Below are 23,087 nucleotides of genomic sequence, written 5' to 3'. Positions count from 1 at the left end.
TGAAAGATGGAGAATTGTTAACGTTCCGTATCCCTCCCTACTGGGTTGAGCTCAGTCCAAACAGCAAAAGACCAGGACACTCAAAACATGATATCCTGCCGAGTTAATGGTAGATTTACATGTTTGACTGACGCCATTTAGGAAGAGCTAACAGTAATAATTAAACATTTTATAAAACCAACAGACTGATTACAACATAAGCACGTAAACCACGCCGCTCAGAGATGACTCAGGACACAGCTTGTTGCACTGCGTCAGGGTATGTCATGGGTTGCACATCACTGACATTTCAAAAATACAACATATTTACACTGAAAAACACAAATGGGTGAGTGATGAAGCTAATTAAGTGCAATTTAGGTAAAGAATGTGCAATTAGCAAGCAGGAGTCACTACAGAATAAAGGAGTAATACATTTGAAGTTCAGATGTTTTAAAAAAAAAATTAGGCACATAAAGGTTTATGTGATTAAAAGAAAAGAATACATTTAAAGGAAAGGTAATTATGTCTGTACAAGACAACAGGACGTCATTCAACACATAATAACTTGAGTTTAAGTGCTTCAAACTAAGAAAGACTACCTCCGTACAGCTCACTCAGATGTGACACATTATTCTCAAAAGTTTATGAAAAAATGCTGCAGCCTATGGTAAGATGACGGGGAAAAAAAACAGAAAAGAAAAAAGAAAGCTTTTTGCACCACAATGACAAAGAGAAAGACTAAATCTTCTCTTTTTAAAATCACACAGCACTCTGGGTCCAAATTATGATGCTGAGTGTGGCTCATTTTCTCCAAAAACGCAAAATTCGTTCACTCTTTTTGAGCTGTGTAAGGTAGATGTGAAAGGGTTTATGAAAGAATAAATCAATCATTCAATCGGGCTTAACCCTTTAAAGATAACGTTTAGTACATGTGCGCCTTATTTTACAGTATTTTTCTACCAGACATGTACCCCAAAGTTACTATGATGCTCATACTTGATATTGGGTCACGTGGTCTCAGTTATTGTGTTTTTCTACTGTTTTTATTGCTTATTTATAATACTTCATTTTTTCTTATCTAGTCTTTCTTTACTATGTCTCTTGTGTGCACTTTAACTCTATGCTGCTGTAAGATTTCCCGCATAATAAAGATTATCTTATCTTATCTTCACTGGATGCATTGATACTAGCTGCGTCTAAAAAATAAACTGTCATCATTTAGCTTTCTTTTCAATTTTGTAAAAAAAAAAAATAATTCATTAGATTTAAATGTTTAGCTAGATGTCGGTCTGTCCATCTACTGTTAATATCCATTGAAACCATTATCACAAATCAATTTAAAGGTATCTTAACCACACAGAAAAACAAAAATTCCACCAGACGCAATGCTGAAATGATAGCGCTACTGCTCTGCTAAGCTAGTTAGCATTAGCAGGGGTATAGCATTTTTTTTTTACCTCCATCCAAAAAAGATTGAGATAATGCCTTTAGTTTTGGTAATTATAAAAGTGAATAACCAATATGTTTAATTCAAGATATTTAAATTACAGACAACAGCTAGAGAAAAAAGTAGTAGCTAGTTTTAGCTAAGGCTAGCGGTGGCTAACTCACCAGCTATTGCAGTTACTGCAGCCCGAGTGTCCTTATCTCAGTTTGGATTGGAATTAAACAGGTTTTTTTTGTAAATGGAAAGTTTACACACTTGTTGCTATATAGGGTAATATTTTTTATGACGTATAGGCTTACATGTAATACTCTACTCGTTTCTGGAAATGGAGCTCTTATTTTGAGTAGAAGTAAAAGCGCCGACAATTTCACCACCAACGATTCTGTTCAGCCGTTGTAGCTTTTCTTAAGAGTGAACCTCACGGACATGTCCTTGTTGTTCCTCCCACTAAAATGCACCACGTTCTGACAGAAGTAGAAACGCGCCATTCACCTAATTTTTGGCAGAGTGATTTCCACTCTGCCAAAGGTTCAGGGCACCTCGCTACTGCCACAGCCATTACGTCTCTATCATCAAGGACAAGACGAGGAGCAGACTCCACATTTGCATGACCCTCAGCTGAGAGTTGGTGAAGATGTCAGGGCTAAGTTGTTCATGGTGGATAAACTGCTGACATGGCATTTTCACTGGCTCCCCACATACACACACAGTGTCCTGACACATCTTAATAAACACTCACTCCTTTCTTTGGCTGAAGACACGGACATCAATTAAAAAAAAGAAAAAGAAAAACCAATAAGCTGTATTCCTTTTAAAAGCCTCAAGATGTACCGCTTTATATTCAAGGCTAAACAAATCAAGTATTTAAGACATTCAAAGCTCTACTTGAAGTCGTTCCAAACGAGGCCTACGCCAAAAGACTCTGTTCAAAGCCGGACCAAACGTGTTTCAGCCTGTGACAGGAGTTTCTGGGTTGCCAGTCAAAGAATTTCAGGGAGAACGTCGTATCTCTGAGGGGCCATTACTGCGAGGCAAAGCCCAACCAAAAACCGCCACACACATTTCTTCCCCCGGGACGTTCTTAGGGAGTAATTCAGTAAAAATATGTGTGAAGTGAGAAGCCACCGCGAGGAAGAGTGGCAGTTTGCGAGTGCAAGTCTGGGATGGGAGTGCGTTCAAGGGAGAGTGAGAGAGAGGGGGATGGGGAAAAAAGATGATGCTGTTAAAAATTACAATCACATTTGTTGCTGTAGGTTGTTGAGGTTGCTCCCGGATTTCGCTCTGTCCTAATTTAAATAAGAGAGTTTTTCAGGATGGCGAGGTCATTGTGGCGAGCTTGTCAACGGGGTGAGGCTATTTTCTTGAAATGGGGTGACCAACAAACAGGTTGGCTGAAGCAAAACTTCCTGTTTTCACTGTCAGTGGTTCGCCTTATGTTCATATCAGGTCGTAGAGAAAAAGAAAAAGTGACTGCTGGGGGAATGAATTATACAAACTGAATGTAATAGGCTGTAGTACTGTATCTCCTCATTCTCTTTCCATCTCTTCACACACATCAAATGCACACTGTTTCCTCTTTCGCGCACACATTTCTGTTACTATTATTACATTGCTATTACTTATTCAATGTGTGCCATTGCTGTGGCTTTCATTAAATATGTAGCTAGCGTATTGATTCCCTAGAATATTTTCCCAGTCTCAACCTTTACTAGAGCGCAAAAATACAATGAAATGCTAAAACTACAATGAATTTCTCAATGGATTTTATTTTGTTTTTTTAAGCTGCAACGAAAGCAAGAGCTCTGTCCTCCAACCCCCCCTCTACTGTCATGTGGCTGAGTTCTGACAGTGAAGCAGTTTGGCTAGAGGCTTTTTTTATATTAAGTATTAGAAATGTGAGTGTTTGTGTCTGTAGAGGGGAGTTCAAATAAGCAGTGTCTATTTTTCTAAAGCACACTGCCATTAAGTGGGTACATAGACCCACACACTCAGAGGAAGATGTCCACATGTATTTGTCCTTCACTAACTGTGGAACTCACAGAGTTGGAGCTCCCTCTAGGGGTGAGCGCAGTAACAACTGTGCTGGACTCCATCCCAGTGAGTTCACAGGATGTCGGCTTGTTTTGAGAATTTAATTCTGACCTAAGCAGCTTTCTTTTTACAAGCACATAAATATAAACTTTTAGGATAGTCAACTTTTTATGTTTTAAATTAATCTAGAATTAATATCTAGGGCTGGGTATAAATCAGCGAGTGGTTACACAAATTAGAATTTGAGTACAAATCATCAATATTAAGAGCTAGGGTTACTTTTTCATTTAGCATTTCAAACAACGGAAATCGCATCACAAAACACAAACACAGAATCAACGATTATGAATGACTTTTTAATGCAAATTAGAGTATTAATGCATTTAGATCACAAAGGGTCAATCATGTTTAACTGTCACTAAAAATCAAGCATGACAAATTTGTTTGCAATAAAATACAGGTTAGAAGAAATTGCTCACTTGCTTCTACGACACCATTACCTACAGCACAGAGATGCAGACTTGTCCTATTGAATTGAATGTAGTTGTCAGTAATGTTATGTAGCTTGTTAGAATATACTGTAACTGTGCTTGTGCATGGATCTGTGTGGGTGGAGGGATATCGAATTTCCAGGCTTTGTAGGAAAAGCTTACTGTAATTTTGAGTGGGTGGGTGTGAGGGAGGGAGGCTTATACGTGGGCGAGAAAGTAACCAGGTTTTATTTTACGGAAGTGGCAGGACAAACAATGAGAGTCTCGTATAGGTGAGTAGGATGGTATTTGTAGTGCTGCGATTGTGTGTGTGAGCGTGTGTGTGGGTGTGTGTGAAGAGAGCCTATTTGGAGGTGTTTCTGGAAGTGTGTGTGGGGGTGTTTTGCCTATTCACAGTCCTCTCCTGGTGAATTTCTGTCAGTGATTTCAAAGTGCTTCAGCCTGGCCATCACTCTTTTCCCCATCTGGTTGAGCTCAGACGTGTAGGTCGCCTCCACCTGAAGCTCCCTCTGGTGCCTGTGACAGAGAGATTCAAAATTACAGATGGAAGGACTGAGGAATTCAAACTGGTCAAGAGGACCAGAGGTAAACTAGAGCCTGATTCAGCATTCACCACGAGGCATCTAAACTGAAATTCATTTTAACCCTAATTAACATGATGTCGATATTAGTATTGATTAAAAAATGCTGCATTTTCAAATTGCAGTTATCCGAGCCAGATCATGATCATGTGTCAAAAATATTAATAAATAGTTGAGAGAAAAACTATTTTCAAGATTAAAGCTGTGGGCTAGATGCACAAGATAAAAACTATGATATTCTCTGAGATTAAAGAGGTAAATTTACACACAAAAAAAAGAAAAATGTCAAAAATTTGCTTTTGCCCCACATTATTAAGGTTTGATCAACCTTAATAATATGGTGATTTTAATCCAGAACCAGCTATTACATCGAATTACATCAGTATAAGAGCAACATGTATTTGTATGATAATAGAATAATGTGCATTATGAATTTAGTTGATAAGAATTCATGTTAGCTCCGAACTGTAACATGGAAGAAGGTTAACCGAGTTCCTATACAGTTCATCCTCAATGAGGAGTCTTTGCTACGATTATGCAAGTCTGAATCCAACAAAGCAATCTTGATTAATGTTGAAAGATAAGGACAAAAACAGGTATGAATTTCTTTCTGTTACATTGTTTTGAAAAATTACCATCAGAGTGTTCCTGTTTCCAGGAAGCTTTCGTTGGACAGATTTGCACATTAATTTACTTCGTGTTTGGTTTATCCTGAGGACTCCCCTTCATAAAGCTAAGAGCACAACGTGTTCTGGACTATCTGTGTCTGTATGTGAATATGCTCAAACGTTCATCTTATTTATTGCATAGAAAGTGCTTCCCTCATGTTAATAAGCAATCACGCTGCCTAAAAACAAACGCATGAGCGATCTCTGTCTAAATAACACACACATCATGCCAGACTTACCTGACTGTGGTTTTGCTGGTGAGGTTGCTATTGGAGACCAGAGCTTCCGCAGACAAGAACTCTGCTCCGATAATCTCTGGTGTTAGTTGTAATCCTGAGCCTTCAAACCTGAACAAAGACAAACACATATTTTGAGCAGAACAGCAGCGATTCTTACTAGAAAAAAAGCTTTCAACAAGAAAATCATGGATGTCAATGCTGCGTGTGCTTACGTTTTGTCCATTAGTGGTGGCAGATCATCAGGAGGGCCGGTGAGAGGAGGGGGTGCTGTGAGTGGAAGTGTATCTGTGCAGTAGTCCACAGACCTATAGAGGACACACACATCGCTTTTTCCCCTGAAGAGCCAGACCACACATTGCCGGAACGAGATAATGGTCAGATATCTACTCCATCTTACTTTGATGAAAGGACCGCTTAGGGATGTTTGAAATCGCAGTTTGAACGGGAATGATAAAAGATCTCCAGAGTGAAAGTTGATGCCACTTACGGGTACAAAATAGAATTAACACACAGACAAGCCACAGGTTTGGATTTGGAGGCCCCCTGTCCCCCAGGCCCTGAACACAAACTTCATAATGGCGGGGGGAAAGTTTGCAATCTGAAGTACATCGAGTCAGTTTGAGACTTTATTAAATGTCTACCATATTTCATATCAGCTCTTTTACTCCTCAATTTAATCTAGTAATATGTTACAAGCTAAGATTAGCTTTGTGAGTTAGCTAGCTCATTTAGCTAGACCTGAAAGTTACTATGTTTAAATATCAAACCTGCTGCATCCTATTTGTCCCATTTTCAGGCAGTGGAAATAAATTGTTAAAAATGGCCTTCTATTCATAGTAAGTATGACATCAAATTGAGTAAATAGTTTGTTCAAACTGCATAATACGTGGATTTTGTGTACAACATGTACAAGTGGACTGCAAGTCAGATGGCTTAAATAATTAACCGGTCGGATAAAGTAATAACAAATGATGGCGAGTGACATTAAAGTACAGTCAAGAGGAAAAGAACAGGAGCTGACACACATTAGGTACTGTAGAATATTTAACACTTGAATAAATCATCTTTTATTCAACGTTAAATTATACCGGGAATTAATAACACTGAGTAGAAGAGGCAATGTAGTAACAATTTTCATTCAACGATGGGTCGGACTGCTGCAAAGAAGACATTAGTTCAGTGTGAACAGCCTGCTGCATTACTATTCATTTTGAGTCATAACCGTGTCCAGTTTATGAATGCGAGTCAAGTAGTCACTCTCTCTCTCAGCTCTGTTTGAAGTCTCCACCAACTCCTGAGGGAAATATCTGGCTCTTTAGCTGCTAAACGCTCCACTATGTCGACCAGCTGGTCTCCTAACAGTGTCTGTTTGACGTTTGGTGCTGAACAGGTAGAGAACAGTGGCTTGTTAGAGCTTTTTCACTGAAAACAGCTGCCTGGTTCAGCCGAAAGCAACGCCATGAGAGCGCAACGAAACAGTAAAGTCGTGGACCAGACGGCTAAACAAGGAGTCAAGCGGAGCTGCAGCTTCAGGCAATAATTCTCTGTCGGTTCATCACAAACATAATCATTCGATACATTATAAAAATATTCAGGGGACTTTAAGTATTCTGTGCTATAAAACTGTACAGTGAGCTGTATCCAATAACTTTATAGTAAATTACAAAATCAAAGCAAGTAAGCATTTGAATCAAACTCATCTATTATGGGTTTCAGTTGAACCCAGAGTTACTATTTTAAAGTTTGTTGCTTGTCAAGATACAACAGTATCCTTTTAATCATTCGCACAAACTTTTTTCAAGGAAACACATTCTCTTGTTGTCAAGTTGCTGTCAAGTTCGCTCTAATCTTCCATCATTGCCAGCTGACATAAATGGTATTGTTTGTGTTTGTAAGATATATCCGGAGGGACTGCGAGTGTAACCGCCGATGCACAGGTGGAAAATGAATCAGACTGAGCAGGAAAGGCTGGGCGAAAGTCATCTCTTGCATGACCAAAGAAGAATATATCTACTGTTATCGTGCAAATCAGCGCCGACAGGCATAAAGACGATACTTCGCCTTGCCAGGCATCTGATTATGTAACACGGGGAAGGTGAGGAGAAACGGGAAGTAGACAGAGAGGTGAGGAGACAGGGCTGTAGCGGAGTCGGAATCAAACCCCACGCATTCACGAGTACATCATGCGAACAGTGGCTGACCCAATTACTTGGCAATCTTGTCAAATGAGGACTGGAAATTTTTCATGCAAGAATTATTACAATCTCCATGAGATTAATATCTTTAAAAGGGGTCAGAACCAGAATGTAAAGAATAGCTGAGTGGTATTCCCTGTGACAGGGTGCATAGAGGAGCATACAGTGCACCACATGGGACAACCCCATGCTGTGTTTACTAACAAACTATGTACAAATATCATAATTTATTCACTGTCCATTCAGGCTCAAGACTGAATCAATCATTATTTCACAGTGTAATTGAAGATAGTGTGCTTGGCTCTTTGCCTCTGCACAGACAAAGTATTTTGCTCAAGGTATACAATAGTACTACAGTCAAGCATGATTATATGAATATACGTTCCTCCGCAAATGGTATCTTTTGTACAACATCAGGTTGGAAATTCAGATTTTCCTTGAAAATAAGTCAAACAAGGGGAAAGTAAGGCAGATCACTGCTGTAGAATCAACACACATCAATTCAGTCCAATGCGATCAAGAGAAATCGTGTGTTATGATGAAACCAGAGAACACACGATTGACGTGAAAAAAATAAAACTTTAGGGACTATTTAACAAAAGTAGAACTGATAAATACAAGAAGAAAAAACCTGCTTTGCAGCATTCATACAGATGTAGAAAATCTTAAGTTATAGTCTTGGACGATATGACAAGATTATTGTTCAACACGATATTGATTGGCCACGATATTGGTCCACACGTGTCCACGATAACGTGTGTACTACTCCACCTAAGTTATTACTAATAATACTTTCAATGCTAACGTTATGAATGGAGCTTCAAACTATTCTGTTCGGCCCTAGTAATGACCCATGTAGCCCTAACTCCAGCAGGAAAGATGTCTGCTCTCCTTAGGAAACACGATGCAAATGTACCTATTTGCCGATTTTGAACAAAGTGATTTTTAAGCTGAGCAATAAACAAGTCGGGACTACAGAAGGAACGCCACAAATCTCTGCTTCCATCGTAAAAATCACGATCCAACAAAATACAAGTCTGCCACCGACTACACCCACAAAGAGCAGCCAAACCAGCACTACTACCACGGTGAGCAATCAAGCCTGAATTATCAACAGAATATAAATGAGGCGAGACTGCAGGAGGGCAGTCACTACTGCACAGTCATGTTTCTGTAACAGCGCCTGCGAGGTGATGAACGGGATCTCAAGCTATTAAATATTCAAGCTGTGTCTTGGCAATTTGACAGGATAAATATTTACTCCGAGAAGATTAATGTCTACTCCAAGTGACCACTTGTTAAATCAGTAATATGAGCCTACGTCTTACCAACCTTTCAGCATGTGCTGAAAAAAAGACAAGATGCACCCTACTCTATATACTACAATATATTATATACTGACAATGTCAAAAACTGGAGAAGCTAGAATAAATTGCTACCATAAGTTCAAATTCTTCCAGTCTTTAAAAAGATATGGACAGCGGAAGGGAACAACAGCCACTTTACTCTCTGTAAACAAGTACTGTAAACATGTATTAGTACTTTTTCATCCCACCATCGTTCAGATGGAGGTTCTCTGCGGTTTTACATGGGAACCTCTGCTAGAATATACACTGTCTCTTAGCTTCAGGGTGGCTATGGTCAGTACTGTGTGAGGGACCTCTGGTACAACTCTACATTTTACACAGTGATAAAGTTTAGATTGGCCTACCTGCGAGGTGCACAGTCACTGGTGAGAGCAGGTTGGTTGGACAGACACTTGGAGGTAAGCGAATCAAAATCCCTCCATGTCATGAGCCCTTTGATCACTTCCTGTTGTTGGTACAGAAAAGAAAAGCCACATCTGCATTAGTCCACTCAGATAATAAAACAGGAGCTGGTTTCAGATGCAGGGATAGTTCGTTTTGAAGTGGGGTCTTTTGAGTTACTTGGTGAATTCAAATTAACCCTTTAAAAACACCGAAGTCACACAATAACACAAACGGTAGAACAAGAATTCCCGTGTTCTGCGAGGTAAAATTACTGTTTTTGTCAAAAAAGGCTTTGTGGCTTTGAAGAGAAAATAGATAGCTGCTTCAGTTACCCATCAAAAAGGAGTCTGACGGAAAGGTTCAATGGTGAAAATATTCGAATTAGAGCGTACATTTAAACTGATTTTATGATTTTGTGTGTCTAAAGTATATTTTGCTGCTGCCCCCATCCAGAGCATTGCTTAGCTCCAGTGCTGGTATTCCTGTCTGTTTCTCCAAACTGGTTTCAAAGAAGGTGCAAAGTCTCTGAAAAAAAATTACTTTGTGATCCAGAGACTTCTGAGTGTGTGGGGTTTGTGTCCCTCTGCCACACATGTTGCTCTCAGGGATTGTATACCTGCATACAGAAAGCAAAACAATCAGGTCTATATTATCCAATGTAAGCACAGAGAATGGTTTTCTTTACTTAAACAGAGACAGTCTAAAACCATAAATATCTATTTTCTAATGTGTTGTTATTACCTGGGCATAGGGCAGAGGTGGCACTCCGGGTCACTCTCCAGGTATTTAGGGGTCGGTTTGTAGGTCTGCAGGCCTGGAGCTGGGTTCTAAAACACATGATATAAACAAGGAAACAGTAGTAGTTAGAATCATACTGATGTGTATCATGTACAGACACACACACACACACACACACACACACACACACACACACACACACATAATGTCTTATTTCAGACTTTGAATAATTGATGATGTAATGACAGCCTTACGAAGATTCGGAGTGGGTTTGCTGGAAAAGGTCTGAGCATAGCTTCGGGGGCGCTGAAGGAGAGACGGCCAGCCTTCACATCCCCCTTCTTATTTTCACGCCGCTGTTCCTCCCACGCTTTGGGCTCCACTGTCGTGGGAGATTGCGCCCCGACCTCATTGGGCACCAGCTCGTCCTAAAAAGTGCCAGGAACACAGTGAGAGACGTTTTAAAAAGGTAGGTGGATGGAAGTGGCTAAGCAAAGAAATAAATGAATAAATATATTTCTTTAATAATGAAATCTGTATGTTGTAATCCAGGAACTGCAGAGTTACCGGAGCTCCAGTGCGAAGCGGTCTGGCCAAAGTGGTGGGCGTATAAGAGTTGAAAGCATTCCAGGCTGACACAGACTGGTAGCCCATCAGCTTATAGTGCTGGGGAACCTAATGACAAACAATACCAACAATGAATTCGGTTATTAACAGCAACAGAACATAGAAACAAACCAGGAGATGAGACACACACAGAGCTAGTATGTGAATAGCTTTAACATAGTTTTTAATAACTATTTTAAAAGCTACAGGGCTTCTACCAGTCCCTTTTAGGACAAAACTATTTTGTAAAAACACATTCTCTTATGTTTTGATATTTTGGAATTTCAACTTCAGTCCCTATAATGAGTCTCTAATAAACTGTGTAGCCCAAATACAGACAGTCAATCCCTTAAGCACAAAAAAGTCCCCATTGAAAACCATTAAATAATAAATAGTTTTTCCATTACAAGATATAATCATTCCTTCTATTATATCAGGCTGACCCTAGAGCCCTTTCTTCAAAATTGTAGTTGTTATTACGTTCCACCACATTGAGCCATTTTCTCATGTTTATGGCGAATACGTGCTATGTTCCTGGTTTGCTGCACAAAAAATGTAACAGCATCAAAATCAATGTTGCTAATCATTGAATTATCCCAGATTGTGGGGGAAACAGTTATTTTATATGGAATATATATATATTCTTTTTCATAAAAATACCCAGCAGCATTATTATAAAAAACTGTTATTTAAAGGGCTAAAATTCCGAAAATGAAAGAAAGTTGGTTAAAAGATTTAACTCAGTACAAGTCGAAAATAATATCAATATATAATTTGATGGCAGTTTTTTGACGCAGACATTCAGACACCAGAGAAACTTTTTCTAAAGTGAGGCACAATGGTAAAGTAAATACTCAATACAATAATCAATTAAAAGTAAAAGTCCTCAAAAGCCTTATTAGGTAGTGCTTGAATCAACGCACTGAAGTACTTTCCACCACTGCTGCTGAGAAGAACATATCTGTTGATTTACAAGCATTATGCTGAGATGACCAGGTGCTGAAGTAAATGCCTACTTGAAGCTTGAAGAAAGGAATATGCGTTGTCACAGTCACATCAATAGGATCCACAGGCACCGGGACCAAATTACTGGGAGCCTGGAAATATCAAGGAGACAAATGGCATTATTTGTTCAATTGAACACCGGGGCCTTTTCTCTGCGGGGCTTCAGGAACATGAGAGATTTAATCGAAGTGGGGGAAAGTGAGCTTCCGCTTTGAATCCACGGCTCGATTGAAACATCTTTCAAGGGAAAATAATGAATGAAAATTGTTTAATGTGCAGGGCAATTGCCTGCACTCAATTTTTATGTGTCAGAACCCATTTAGGTAATTTGGGATTCCATTTAGCAAAAATACAAACCGATTAACAAAGAAGTTTTTCAGCTATCCTGTAGACAAGCTGCTGATGTCTTATTTTGACATTGATGGGTAAGTATATTTCACACTGACAATTTATGCAATTTATAATCTGCAGTAAGGCTGTAATTATTTATTTTTTAATGGTTGTCAGATATGTAATGTACTCACCAGTGGGTCGTCTTCATTAGAGAAGACAGGGAAAGCAAATGGAAAGATTTTGTCTGGCGATATCGTCAGATCACAAGTGGTCTCCTCTTCAACGGAAAAAGGTGAGACAATTATTTATTTAATAAAAGTTCATTTCTTCAGATCTTTATTTGTCAGGGTCAGTGAGAAATGCTGCAACACTTAATGTATGATTAAATACACACAGCACCGTAAATAGCCCTGTCCCTGATGCATGCATGTATGTATGTTCTAGGACTCTCATAATAACCAGAGGGGGATTCAATTTTACCTCTAGGAATGAACTCAATTAAGCATGCTTTACTGACATGGCATAATGAGATTACTTCTGAATTATGGGATGATCAAAACCTTTCTTTGCCAAGGGCGAGTTCTTCATGCTGTCTGAGAGTTTCTTCAAACAGGTCAGTCTGCGGTTCATGCGACATCGGATCACCGTCTGGAAGGGAGAGACGAATGCAGGGTGTTAGTTCCTGGTCAGTCGCATCCACCTCTTTGAATCTCAGAAGGAGGTTCAAAGAGGTTTTTGTAACTTTTCCACAAGAAAAAAAACCTTTACTTTATTTGCCACTAGAAAAAGAGAAGCATGATCTTCCTGTCGCTTTAAGAGGCCATGTAGGATTTCACTCAATGTACCCAAGAAAAAACTGACTGTACTGTAAAGAATATTATACATTTAGTGAGGAATTTCCACAAGGCTGAACTAAAGGGAACAGGGACGGTGGGACACTTGCCCTCTCATGAGGGAGGAGGAAAGCACATGCATGTATGCATTTTTCACATGTACCTCGGTGACTATACAGCCCTTGGATGTGGTTACCTTGCGTGCTGCCTGCTGGAACAGTCTGAGGGCTCTGTGTCTCAGCTCCCACTGGAAACTGGAGTAAAACTGGAAGGACGGGGCTCCCTCGCAGGCCTGGAAGAGGTTAGAACACACACTTATTGCTGACCTTCATATGCTCATTTGGCACATGCAAAAGGAAAAAGGACCATAAAATGAAATTTCAGGAGGTCTCAGCTTGAACTAGTAAAAGACAAGAAATGTGAATGTTAAATTGAATCAAATTGCAGATTCATTTAATTCAAGACCAATGAAAGGCAGGGGCTTTCTACAAAAAAGGAATAAAACACAATATATCCTTCACGTGTAATGACTTGGTATCCAAAGGACAAAATATTGATCTAGTCAGCATTAACTGAAAGTGGTGCGTACTGTAGTATTGCGGACGAGGTGTAGTAGGTTCAGACTCTGATATGGAGAGATATTGAGTGTGACACATTTTGAAGTAAGGGTTGGGTTATTAACCCTCCCACGGGGCAAATCTGCTCAAATCCTAAAGACAACGATTTTACATTTACCTGTCCGGCTTCACAAAGCACTCGTCTGGAAGAAAGTTTAGGATTCCCAGCAGAGAAGTCCTCCTCGTGCCGTACATCTCCCCTTTTGACCTACAACAAGAGAGTACAGAGGGAGATTTGTATATGGCAGGAAACAAAAAGTAGATGCTGCTCTTCCCTATTTTTGCTAAACCCTTCAGAGTTCTGGCAATGACAGATGGTGCATGGCCAATGGAAAAAAAATATTCCAACATGTTTATCCTATATAGTAAGGACCCCTTGAAATCCTTTGGCTGGAGAGGCAACAGTCTCTTTGTCACAGGAAGAAATAAGCTTGATGAGGTATGTCATTATTCTTCCAAACCATAGCAACCATGACAACTAATCCTGTGGAGCATGCTTTTGTTTGTTTGTAGGAATGATATGTCAAGGTATCGCTGAATCATTTGACAATGACATTATGGTTTTGACAAAAAAAAAAAGTCAAACCTATGTCATTGTCCTAATTCTTGTCCTAGAAACTAAATCATGGTTAATCAACAAAGCTGTAAACCATCACTGTGATACAAACAGAGGAGGATGGCTTCTCTGTTGAGTTATTTATGTTCTGGCCTGTAGTCAAGACTCCAAAGAGAGCTTATAGAGAAGATACTAGATCATCCTATCATAAAAACAACACATAAAATGTGGTGAAATGAGGCTGTAAACGCAGAGTGTATGCGTGTGTGTTATAAACAGAGCAGGTGGAGAGGAGACGGGGAGGAAGTGCTGTTAAGTGTTAAGAGTTCTGTCAACTATTCAAATAACTTTTTACTGAGGAAACACACACACACACTCGTATTTTAAAAGTCATGTGTTTTTGTCTTAGTCTGCATATTTCCTCTGTGACTCTTTACAATAATTCACAGAGGCAGCATGAGAGGGTGAACATCAGTGTGGATCTAATAATACAACAGCTGAATCAGGTTAGGACATTGGTATGCGTATGCTGTCTTTCTACCGACACATCCGGTAAATGTCATGTTGACTAAAATAGGCCTTACATTAGAAGGACTATTAAATCTGCATTTCTTAATGAATGCAAACCCTCAAGGACCAGAGGTCAGTCATAGACAAACAGGTCAATATCAAAGGACAGAATGTGGCTGAGAATCATCACCTTTTAAACTTTCCTCAGTATCATACAATTCATGTGTTAGTTGTCTTTACATCTATGGGTGTACTGCAAACAGGAAGTTTGCCCAATTAAATCACCCCAATTTTGGGTGATTTAAAAAAAAAAAAACTGCTCTACATTGGACAGTTCTGCAACACAACTTGCTGTAAGAATATAAAAAGGGCAGACTGTTCTTTTTGTCCACATTAAGTGAAAAATCTTACCAGGTATACATGCAGTGCAATCTCTCTCTCCTCTGCTATCTGCTGCCTGGTGTGCTCTGACACAGGGTCCTTACCAAGATGGACTTGCCTGAAGGCAATAGATATATTTTTTAAGTTGTCATGTTGAAAAAAATAATATATATACATATATACATATATATATATATATGTATATATATATACATATATATATGAAAAATACAATATATGTGACGATACAAGCAAACTCAAAGATTATCTTTTATGAAAACACATATTTTACGGAATTTACGGATACTTCTTTTATGTATCGGTAAATCCCTCTTAACTCCATGTTTTGAATTTCTATTGTTTCCCTCCAGTTGCAAACAATTTCTGTTTAAGTGCAAAAAAACCTAACCTTATAAGTAAATGTACAAAAATATACCAATTTTACATCCAGAACAAGCTTTTTTAATACTTTTGTCAAGTATATGTTTGTCTTCAACATTGGTCAAAACCAAAAATCACATCTTCTAAGGTTTTGATATCAGTGATGATATTTAGTGGGAAATGTGATGCTGTATATGCCCTAAATGAAATCTTATATTTTGGTTTGGCCTACCATCTGAGCTGGTTGGCTTGCTCGTCCTTCACGTTTTGTTGAAGCTTTTTCATGAACAGGGCTTCCTTCATCTGCCTGTTCTGCAGACCAACCGTGCTGCCACAGGATATGGCTGAAGTAAAGGAGAGACCGGCAAAATAAGAGACAAACTTTATATGAATAATTGATAATGCAATTCACTTCATAGAAAAGATACTGTTCAAAGGAAGAATATAATACAACATTGGTTTCTAACATACAGCAACAGGTTTGCAGAGGTGACATGCATTTCACAAAAACCCTACAGCTAAAAGATAAAACCATTGGGTGACACCTACCTTCCCTCAGGTCTTTAGAGCTCAGCTTATCGGTGTCTTTGATCAGCATCTTTGCCACCCCTGCAGGGGTGCAGACATCAACTGGAGGCTTTGGTCCGGGCTTAACATCAGCCTGATCTCTCAATGTCTAGAGGACAGGTAAAGAAATAACAGCATGAATCAAAGGATTAACCTCAAAACGGCGTATTAGGGCCATTGAAATATTCAGATATTAGAGTCGCAAATTTACAAAAACAAAATGTGTAAAAGTACGAGACAAAAACTATATACTCAGAGAATATACTCTGAGATTAAAGCCGCAGATTTAAGAGAAACGTTTTTCTGTAAAGGAACCCCATTGCTTCAATTTACATGGTTCTATTGATACTAGAAAGCTTTAAAGAAAATTAGGTTCTTTCTTCTCTTTATCAAAAATGACGTGTCAATGAATTAATTGAAGAAACAAATAAGCACATCTTACATTGTTCTAAAAGACATTCACATTTTTCATGAAGGAGCAAGTCTTTTGCTGTCAATAATGACAGCATAAGAGTGAATTCATTAACCTCTTATCTCCTATTACACATTATGAGACTGTTGCTGAACCTCTTACACTACCTTTGATTTGTCGGCGTCCCTGGTTGACCGGTATTTGGGTTTACTTCGAGGGGGCGTTTGGCCTGCAGGTGAAGTACCTTTGTATTCTGCAGGCACTGCATCTCCATGACCTGACTTTCTCCCCAGCTCACTATGATGCACAAAAAAAAGCACAAAATCTTAATGTGAAAAACTTGTTTTAATAATGCCAGAATTGCACACATTAGTAAGAACAAAAAAAAAATTAATCATTATAGAGCGCTCATTTGTCTGCAAGTGACAGTTTTTGCAACTAATTTGAGGCCGCTAGAGGAAAAATCGGGAAGAACAAACACCCTGGATGGGGAGAAATGAAACAGTGGTGGTGGCAAGCGCAGTAATTGGCTGTTTTTTGTTTTGAGGTCCAGGGTGGGCTCTGGTGGCAGAGTGAGACCGGCTCTAAATTGGGTGTTTATACAATGATATATGGACAGCATGGAGGATGTGAGGGTGGCGGGGAGGCTGAGCAATGAGGTCAGAAGCCAGGTCATTAATTTTCATTATATTTACATTTCTTCAGCTGTCAGATTGCGTCAGTGTCCCTTCATGTAAATGGGGGGGGGGGATAATTAAAAAAGACATGTCAATATAGATACGACAGCATCACTAACCGCTGCCTTTATTGACCCGCAGAGTTGACTCAACACTTCTCACACAGTGTCAATAACAGCTAAACATCATAAACGTCCAAAAGATTTACTGGGTTTATTTAAGGATTTATTGCAAGGTTATTAAATTGATGGAAAATGTCACATCATATCAAAGTCATGATACTAAAATGACCTGTTTATTTTAAGAATAGCCTCCATCTGAGATAGATAAGTCAGGCAGGGGACACTAAGCAACAAGCGAGTGGCGGGCCTTGAATCCAGCTGGAAAAACATTAGCCCTTGCATACATTTCTTAATCTTTCAACTGCACATATCTCATCTTTTATTTGGTTCCACTGCGGGGAACGACAAACAGAGGGGGGAATGTTTTATAATATGCTAAACATCCATCGGGAGGCAAATCCATCTTGATATCGCTGCACCAGCTACCGAGCTATTTTCATGAATTATTAACTTTCGGCCGAGATAACACCAAGACAGTGCTGTGGATGGAGCTACTGCTGGGTGATGGATGGCACCGTCTTTCTCATGGGAACACAGTTAAACATTAGGTTTCACACTGCCTGAAAACAACATAATGGGAACTTTCCAGTTGAATCCAGTTGGGTGCTTACTCTTACCCGAACATGGAGCACCTAGTTTAGTAATTAGTTTGCAAACACAACCTGATGTTCACCATGGGGTAGAACTTAGTGACATTGGTTCATTTGGTTATATAACAGCAATGTGTGCTGTAACTTAATTACTGAGATTAGGGATGTCTTCGACTAAAGACATTCTTAGTCGTCCGACACTCAAATTAATTTTTCAAATAACAGATTTGTTGATTTTGAGTTTCTCAACAAAGAATAGCACAAAAGCACCAGTTTAAATGTTGTGTTTACCAGAGATGGGCTCATAGGATTCTTGTAAAATGAGTCATTCAGCGTGAAAATGCATTAAAAAATGACTTATCGACCTGAGAAATCTTGGAACACTAAGACCAAAACGACAAATTAGTCTGATTCTATTTTAGCTGGAAATGTCAATAGAACTCTAAATGGACCATAATTTACTAAATGAACTTCGTGATATATTGAAGAAGACTTGAAACTAGAAATTGAGATCATAAACTCATGTTTACTGAGGTAATAAATCAAGTAAGAAGTAAGGTCATTTTCTCATACACTTCTATACCATCCAACTTATTTTTGTAACCAGAGGAATTGCCCCCTAATGGTTATTAGAGATAATGCAAGTTTAAGGCACTTCAGCATTGGCATCACTTTTTAGACCCGGAGGTTGCCGCCTGGTGACAGTGCTGTGCACTTTTAATGTCAGTGGTGAAACCAGAAAGAAAACCTAAAATCTTGATAATTCACATAGACCTCACATTGTCTTTCAGGCTAATTGAACAGAGGATCCTTCTACTAAACAATCAACTGCTGTAGTTACCTAAGGGCTAGGTGAGGGGCGGAGCGCCCAGTGATGGTACAGAGGTAAGGTCTGCAGTTGAACTGGGAGATGATCAGCTGGAAGGTGACCTGACAAGTATCATATTGGAAAGGACTGAAGGTCACCAGGATCTTCTCTTCACCATTGGCTGGTATCACACCTGGAAGATCAAGGAGAAGACAATGAGGATGAATGTGATACCTGCAAACGATAGAGAAGTAGTTAGCTTAAAGTAATGGACAAATGTTTTTTTTATAACCTCGCCATGGTGTGCTGTGTGTGTAGAGAGGAAACTTCTAAAATAAAATAAAATGTTGTATCTTGTATTGTATCCCTTCTTCTCATTCCAGGTTTATAAGGAAGTTCAAACTACAGCTCTAATTCTAAGTGCTGGTTTCCGCTATGTGTTATGATGCTTCCCAGACCATGAATACTACTGCGTGGACACTGGAGGCATCCTTCAAGTTCTGTGGCGACTTGTTTAATACACAACCAGTCAAAGGTTTTGAGAAAACGCAGCACACCTGCTCTCCTGATGGGTTATGTCCTTAATTTGGTGAGCTAAATGAGAACCATCGATGGAAAAACTGCTTTATTTATCTATTCTACCTTAAATGCAAATTCCAAAATGTATCACAGTTACATAAATAGTAAATCAAAATGCAAACATGTAGAAACCCTGTGCATTGCAATGAAAAGGCAGGTTGACGTTTAACGAAATGATTGCACTAGTCCGTACCTGTAAGGGGATGGATGGAGAAGGCCCTGTGGGGCTGAACAACGTAGACCTGGAACTCAAAGTCAATGGGGCAGCTGCATCTCAGAGGAATAACATGGCGAACACTGGAGACAGGTGGAAAAAAAAAAAAGATGAGAATATTTGTCCACGATGTGACACCAACGGGTGAATGGAAGCATGCTTGGTTGTATGGAAGAATACAAAGAGACAGCCAAGCCCTCGGGCAGATGGAGAGTCAAAAAACAGTCCACTGAATATCCCGACACATACTGTGCGGGGCGCACACACACACACACACACACACACACACACACACACACACACACACACACACACACACACACACACACACACACACACACACACACACACACACACACACACACACACACACACACACACACACACCTTTGTCCAAGTGGTACGGCTGATAGGTCGATATGAGGAGGGATGTGCAGGTCATCGATGACAGGGTAAGCATGAACTGGAATTAACAGGTTCTCTTCCCCCTTGGAAAGAGTGTGGGTGAGTTGAAAGAACAAGACAAGAGAGGAAACATGAGTAGATATGGAGATAAGAAAGAAAATACATCATCAAAGCAGAGAACTGAATTACTAGGGATAGTTTATCGTGGTTGTTAACTGCTCTCCGGTAATTGTCAATGTAAAGTCCTTTTGAGAATCATTTGCGATTCACAGCTTCCACTAAATGCCTAAAGTCTATAGATGTAAGTGTAAAACAAACAGCAGCTCAGCCCCCACAGTGGCGTACAAACCGCTGCATCCTCACCTTGCAGTGAACCCGAATGCAGTCATAGAAGTAACGCCACTCGTCGGGACAGAGCCTGACCTTCAGTGTGTAGGCGAGGCCTGGGATGAGTCGATACTTGGAAGGTAGACAGAGGGGGACGAAGTTGAATCATCAGAAACGACACTGATTGCACTAATTGACAAGTGGAGTCATAATGTTCAGGTCATCTGTAACTATAAAAAAACATACCTTTTTAGTATAAGTTGTTTGGAAGTGCTTGGTTTGGGTCGGGATGATGTGAATATTCATGACTTCAGATGAGATGTTGATTAGTTTCTGAGAGAGGGGAAGAGGAGAGAAGAGATTTTTCATCCAATCATGTGCACTTGAGAAAACCATTTCCATATTCTTGGTGTTTCAACCAGTCTACAGCGCTTCATCTCGTATATATGGGGTAAAATCAGTGCCTATTAAATTAAATCAAATTTAGCGTGGATGGAATCCAAATGAGAATAATCTATGTTGGGATAGAGTTTTTACAATTATTTCAACTCTTTACTGCCATGTCTTAACCATTCACCAAACATTGACTGTAAAAGACACAATATTGCTACCACACAACCCCAACACACGCCTTGGCATAACACCAAGGTCTCCTTCCTGCTTTAAGCCCTGAATGCTGCATTCGGCTCTGCTGAAAGAGAAAGTGACTCCAGCTTAAACCTGACCACTTTCCATCAAGCACAATCTATCGATTATATTGTATTAAATAACTCACAATCTGTAAACTTGCTGTACACTGAAGCCTGTGAAAGGGACAGTTAAAACAAATTGTAAAAAAATTCACAGGATATTAAAAGTATTTTTCTCACCAGGATCTTTATGTAATCCTTCCCCAGCTCAAACCCACTGAAGTGAAGCTCTGAGGGCTCTGCTTGGATCAGGCTGTTGCTTTTCAGTTTGGCATAGATTTCTATAAGGGGAAAAAAGGCAATTAGTGAAATGTAATGAGCGAAGAGATTTCACATATATGTATGCATGTATGTATGTATGTATGTATGTATATATAACTTAAAAGTCTGAGGCTGAATACAGTATAAACATAATCAGAGGGTTACAGGGGTCATGTTTAATAGTTACTTGATTCCAGTAGAGGATTGGTGATTTGGGCTCCGCTCCTGCTCTCCTCCACCAGCTGGCTCAGAGGCAGAGGGGTCCCCCTCCTCAGGGGCTCCAACGGCGTCTGCAGGGTAGCGGGGGCCACCTCCATCCTGGCAAAAGGTCAGCTCTGGCTCCTCATGAGAGAAACGACAGAAGGCTGGAGGACAGACAAGGAGAGAGCGGTGTGTTGGGAAATATTGTGTTGGAAAACCTATGAATATATAATCTGAATACAAGAGGAAAGACACAGAAGGACAGCAGATTGTGCAACTTGTAGAGATCAGTGAATTCATTTTTTGTGTGTGTATTTTTTATATTTATATTAAATATTTATCATACATTTTAAACATGTATGACAGTACATGTGTATATATAGTACTGTTGATATAGTACGCACTAGACCGGTATACTTCCCCACACTTGTGCAATACAGTGAACTCATAAAGTATTTAGACCTTTTCACTTTTTCCCTCCATTTTATTAGGCATCATATGACCTTCAACACTCAAGACCCCATAATGAAAAACAGGGTTGTTTTTGCACATTTATTACAAAGAAAAATGAATAAATAAATATTGCCCTGGTCTGCATGTTGTGCTGAGAGATGTGTGTCTCTTTTCAGAGCATGTCCAATAAACTCAAAGATGACCAAGAGGAATTATGGGATATTGAGTTTAGATTGAGGAGGGAATAAAATGTATATAAAACATTTTAGCTTGAGAATAAATAAATAAATGTAGGACAGTGAAGGTGTCTAAATACCTTTGAATGCACCTCCTGTATAAAACCTGTTAGCATGGAGGCTAACTAGCGTTGCTAACCTAATGCTAGCTGTTAGCTGCTCATTTAAATCACTGTATCCGCTTTCATGACGACACATCTTCAACAACGGAACTTACTTAAGCTTTTAGTCAACGAGTTGTGTTTAGTTGCAGAGACAAAGCAGCCATTGTCCACCTATTTTCCAACCGGAAGCATGTTTTTGGTTTAATGTCAAACACCTGCTGCTGTCGTGGATTAACGCTAGCTAGGAGGAGGAGGACCCCGACTTCAAACACCACTGTTGCCATAGTGACGCTCGTGTTCTGAATGGGCGGGGCCAGCGTCCAGTGAGCGACACGATTCGCTGGCTGCAGGCGCCATTAAGGCCAGTCAAGCGACGAGAATAACGCCGGAAGCTAGCCATTCCACCTTTCAAAATAAAAGCACAGGCTACAAACTCAGTTTTGCTTGAAATTATTTGCTTGATTGCAAAGGAGAGACAGATGTAATAATTCACATTTTTCATCAACTTAAGCTCTGTTGCTATATATACTTACCGTTTTTAAACACCAATATACAGTACCAGTCAAAAGTTTGGACGCACCTTTTCATTCAACTACTTTGAAGAATAAAAACATATTCTGGTTTGTTGAGCATTTGTTTGTTTAACACATAATTCCTTCATAGTTTGGATGGCTTCAATATTAATCTACAAAGTAGAAAAAAAAATAATAATAAATAAAGAAAAAACATTGAATGAGAAGGTGTGTCTAAACTTTTGACTGGTACTGTATAATTTAGCCATTTATTTATTTTCAAGTGATATTTGTATTATTTATTGTTATTTTATATACTGCCATATGTTCAGGTAGGGGGAAGGTTCCTTTATGTATGTAAATTGTGTTAAATGTATAAAACCAATAAATATACAGTACCAGTCAAAGGTTTGGACACACCTCATTCAACTACTTTGAAGAATAAAAACATATTCTGGTTTGTTGAGCATTTGTTTGTTTAACACATAATTCCATGTGTTCCTTCATAGTTTGGATGTCTTCAATATTAATCTACAATGTAGAAAAAAATAAAAATAAAAATAAAGAAAAACCTTGAATAAGAAG

At 39.3% G+C, this 23,087-nt stretch overlaps 1 protein-coding gene across 1 annotated transcript; it reads right to left on the bottom strand.

Annotated features, from left to right (window-relative positions):
- Nucleotides 1–3,862: 3,862 nt before the first annotated feature.
- cfap221 (cilia and flagella associated protein 221) lies at nt 3,863–22,229 on the bottom strand. Its single transcript, XM_054624018.1, has 25 exons — nt 22,104–22,229; nt 21,184–21,361; nt 20,916–21,016; nt 20,293–20,379; nt 20,083–20,178; nt 19,702–19,802; nt 19,294–19,397; nt 18,555–18,714; nt 16,492–16,621; nt 15,895–16,021; nt 15,578–15,689; nt 14,995–15,082; nt 13,636–13,725; nt 13,097–13,192; nt 12,628–12,715; nt 12,259–12,344; nt 11,746–11,826; nt 10,691–10,798; nt 10,378–10,551; nt 10,127–10,212; nt 9,926–10,001; nt 9,346–9,446; nt 5,652–5,744; nt 5,440–5,547; nt 3,863–4,467 (listed from the first exon to the last, which is right to left on the bottom strand). The coding sequence occupies exons 2-25, from the start codon at nt 21,311–21,313 to the stop codon at nt 4,338–4,340; spliced, it is 2,553 nt and encodes an 850-aa protein (XP_054479993.1). The 5' UTR covers nt 21,314–21,361; nt 22,104–22,229; the 3' UTR covers nt 3,863–4,337.
- Nucleotides 22,230–23,087: the final 858 nt, after the last annotated feature.

This window comes from Anoplopoma fimbria, chromosome 22 (genome assembly GCF_027596085.1).
Source record: "Anoplopoma fimbria isolate UVic2021 breed Golden Eagle Sablefish chromosome 22, Afim_UVic_2022, whole genome shotgun sequence".
In the NCBI taxonomy this organism is placed as follows: domain Eukaryota; kingdom Metazoa; phylum Chordata; class Actinopteri; order Perciformes; family Anoplopomatidae; genus Anoplopoma; species Anoplopoma fimbria.
This window is presented reverse-complemented; position numbering and strand designations above follow the sequence as displayed.

Coding starts and splice junctions, on each gene's coding strand:
- cfap221 (XM_054624018.1), bottom strand. CDS start 21,313: ATGGAGGTGGCCCCCGCTACCCTGCAGACGCCGTTGGAGCCCCTGAGG. Junction 20,179..20,292: donor AAACAACTTATACTAAAAAG/GTATGTTTTTTT, acceptor CTACCTTCCAAG/TATCGACTCATCCCAGGCCT. Junction 9,447..9,925: donor AGAAGTCTCTGGATCACAAA/GTAATTTTTTTT, acceptor TACCAACAACAG/GAAGTGATCAAAGGGCTCAT.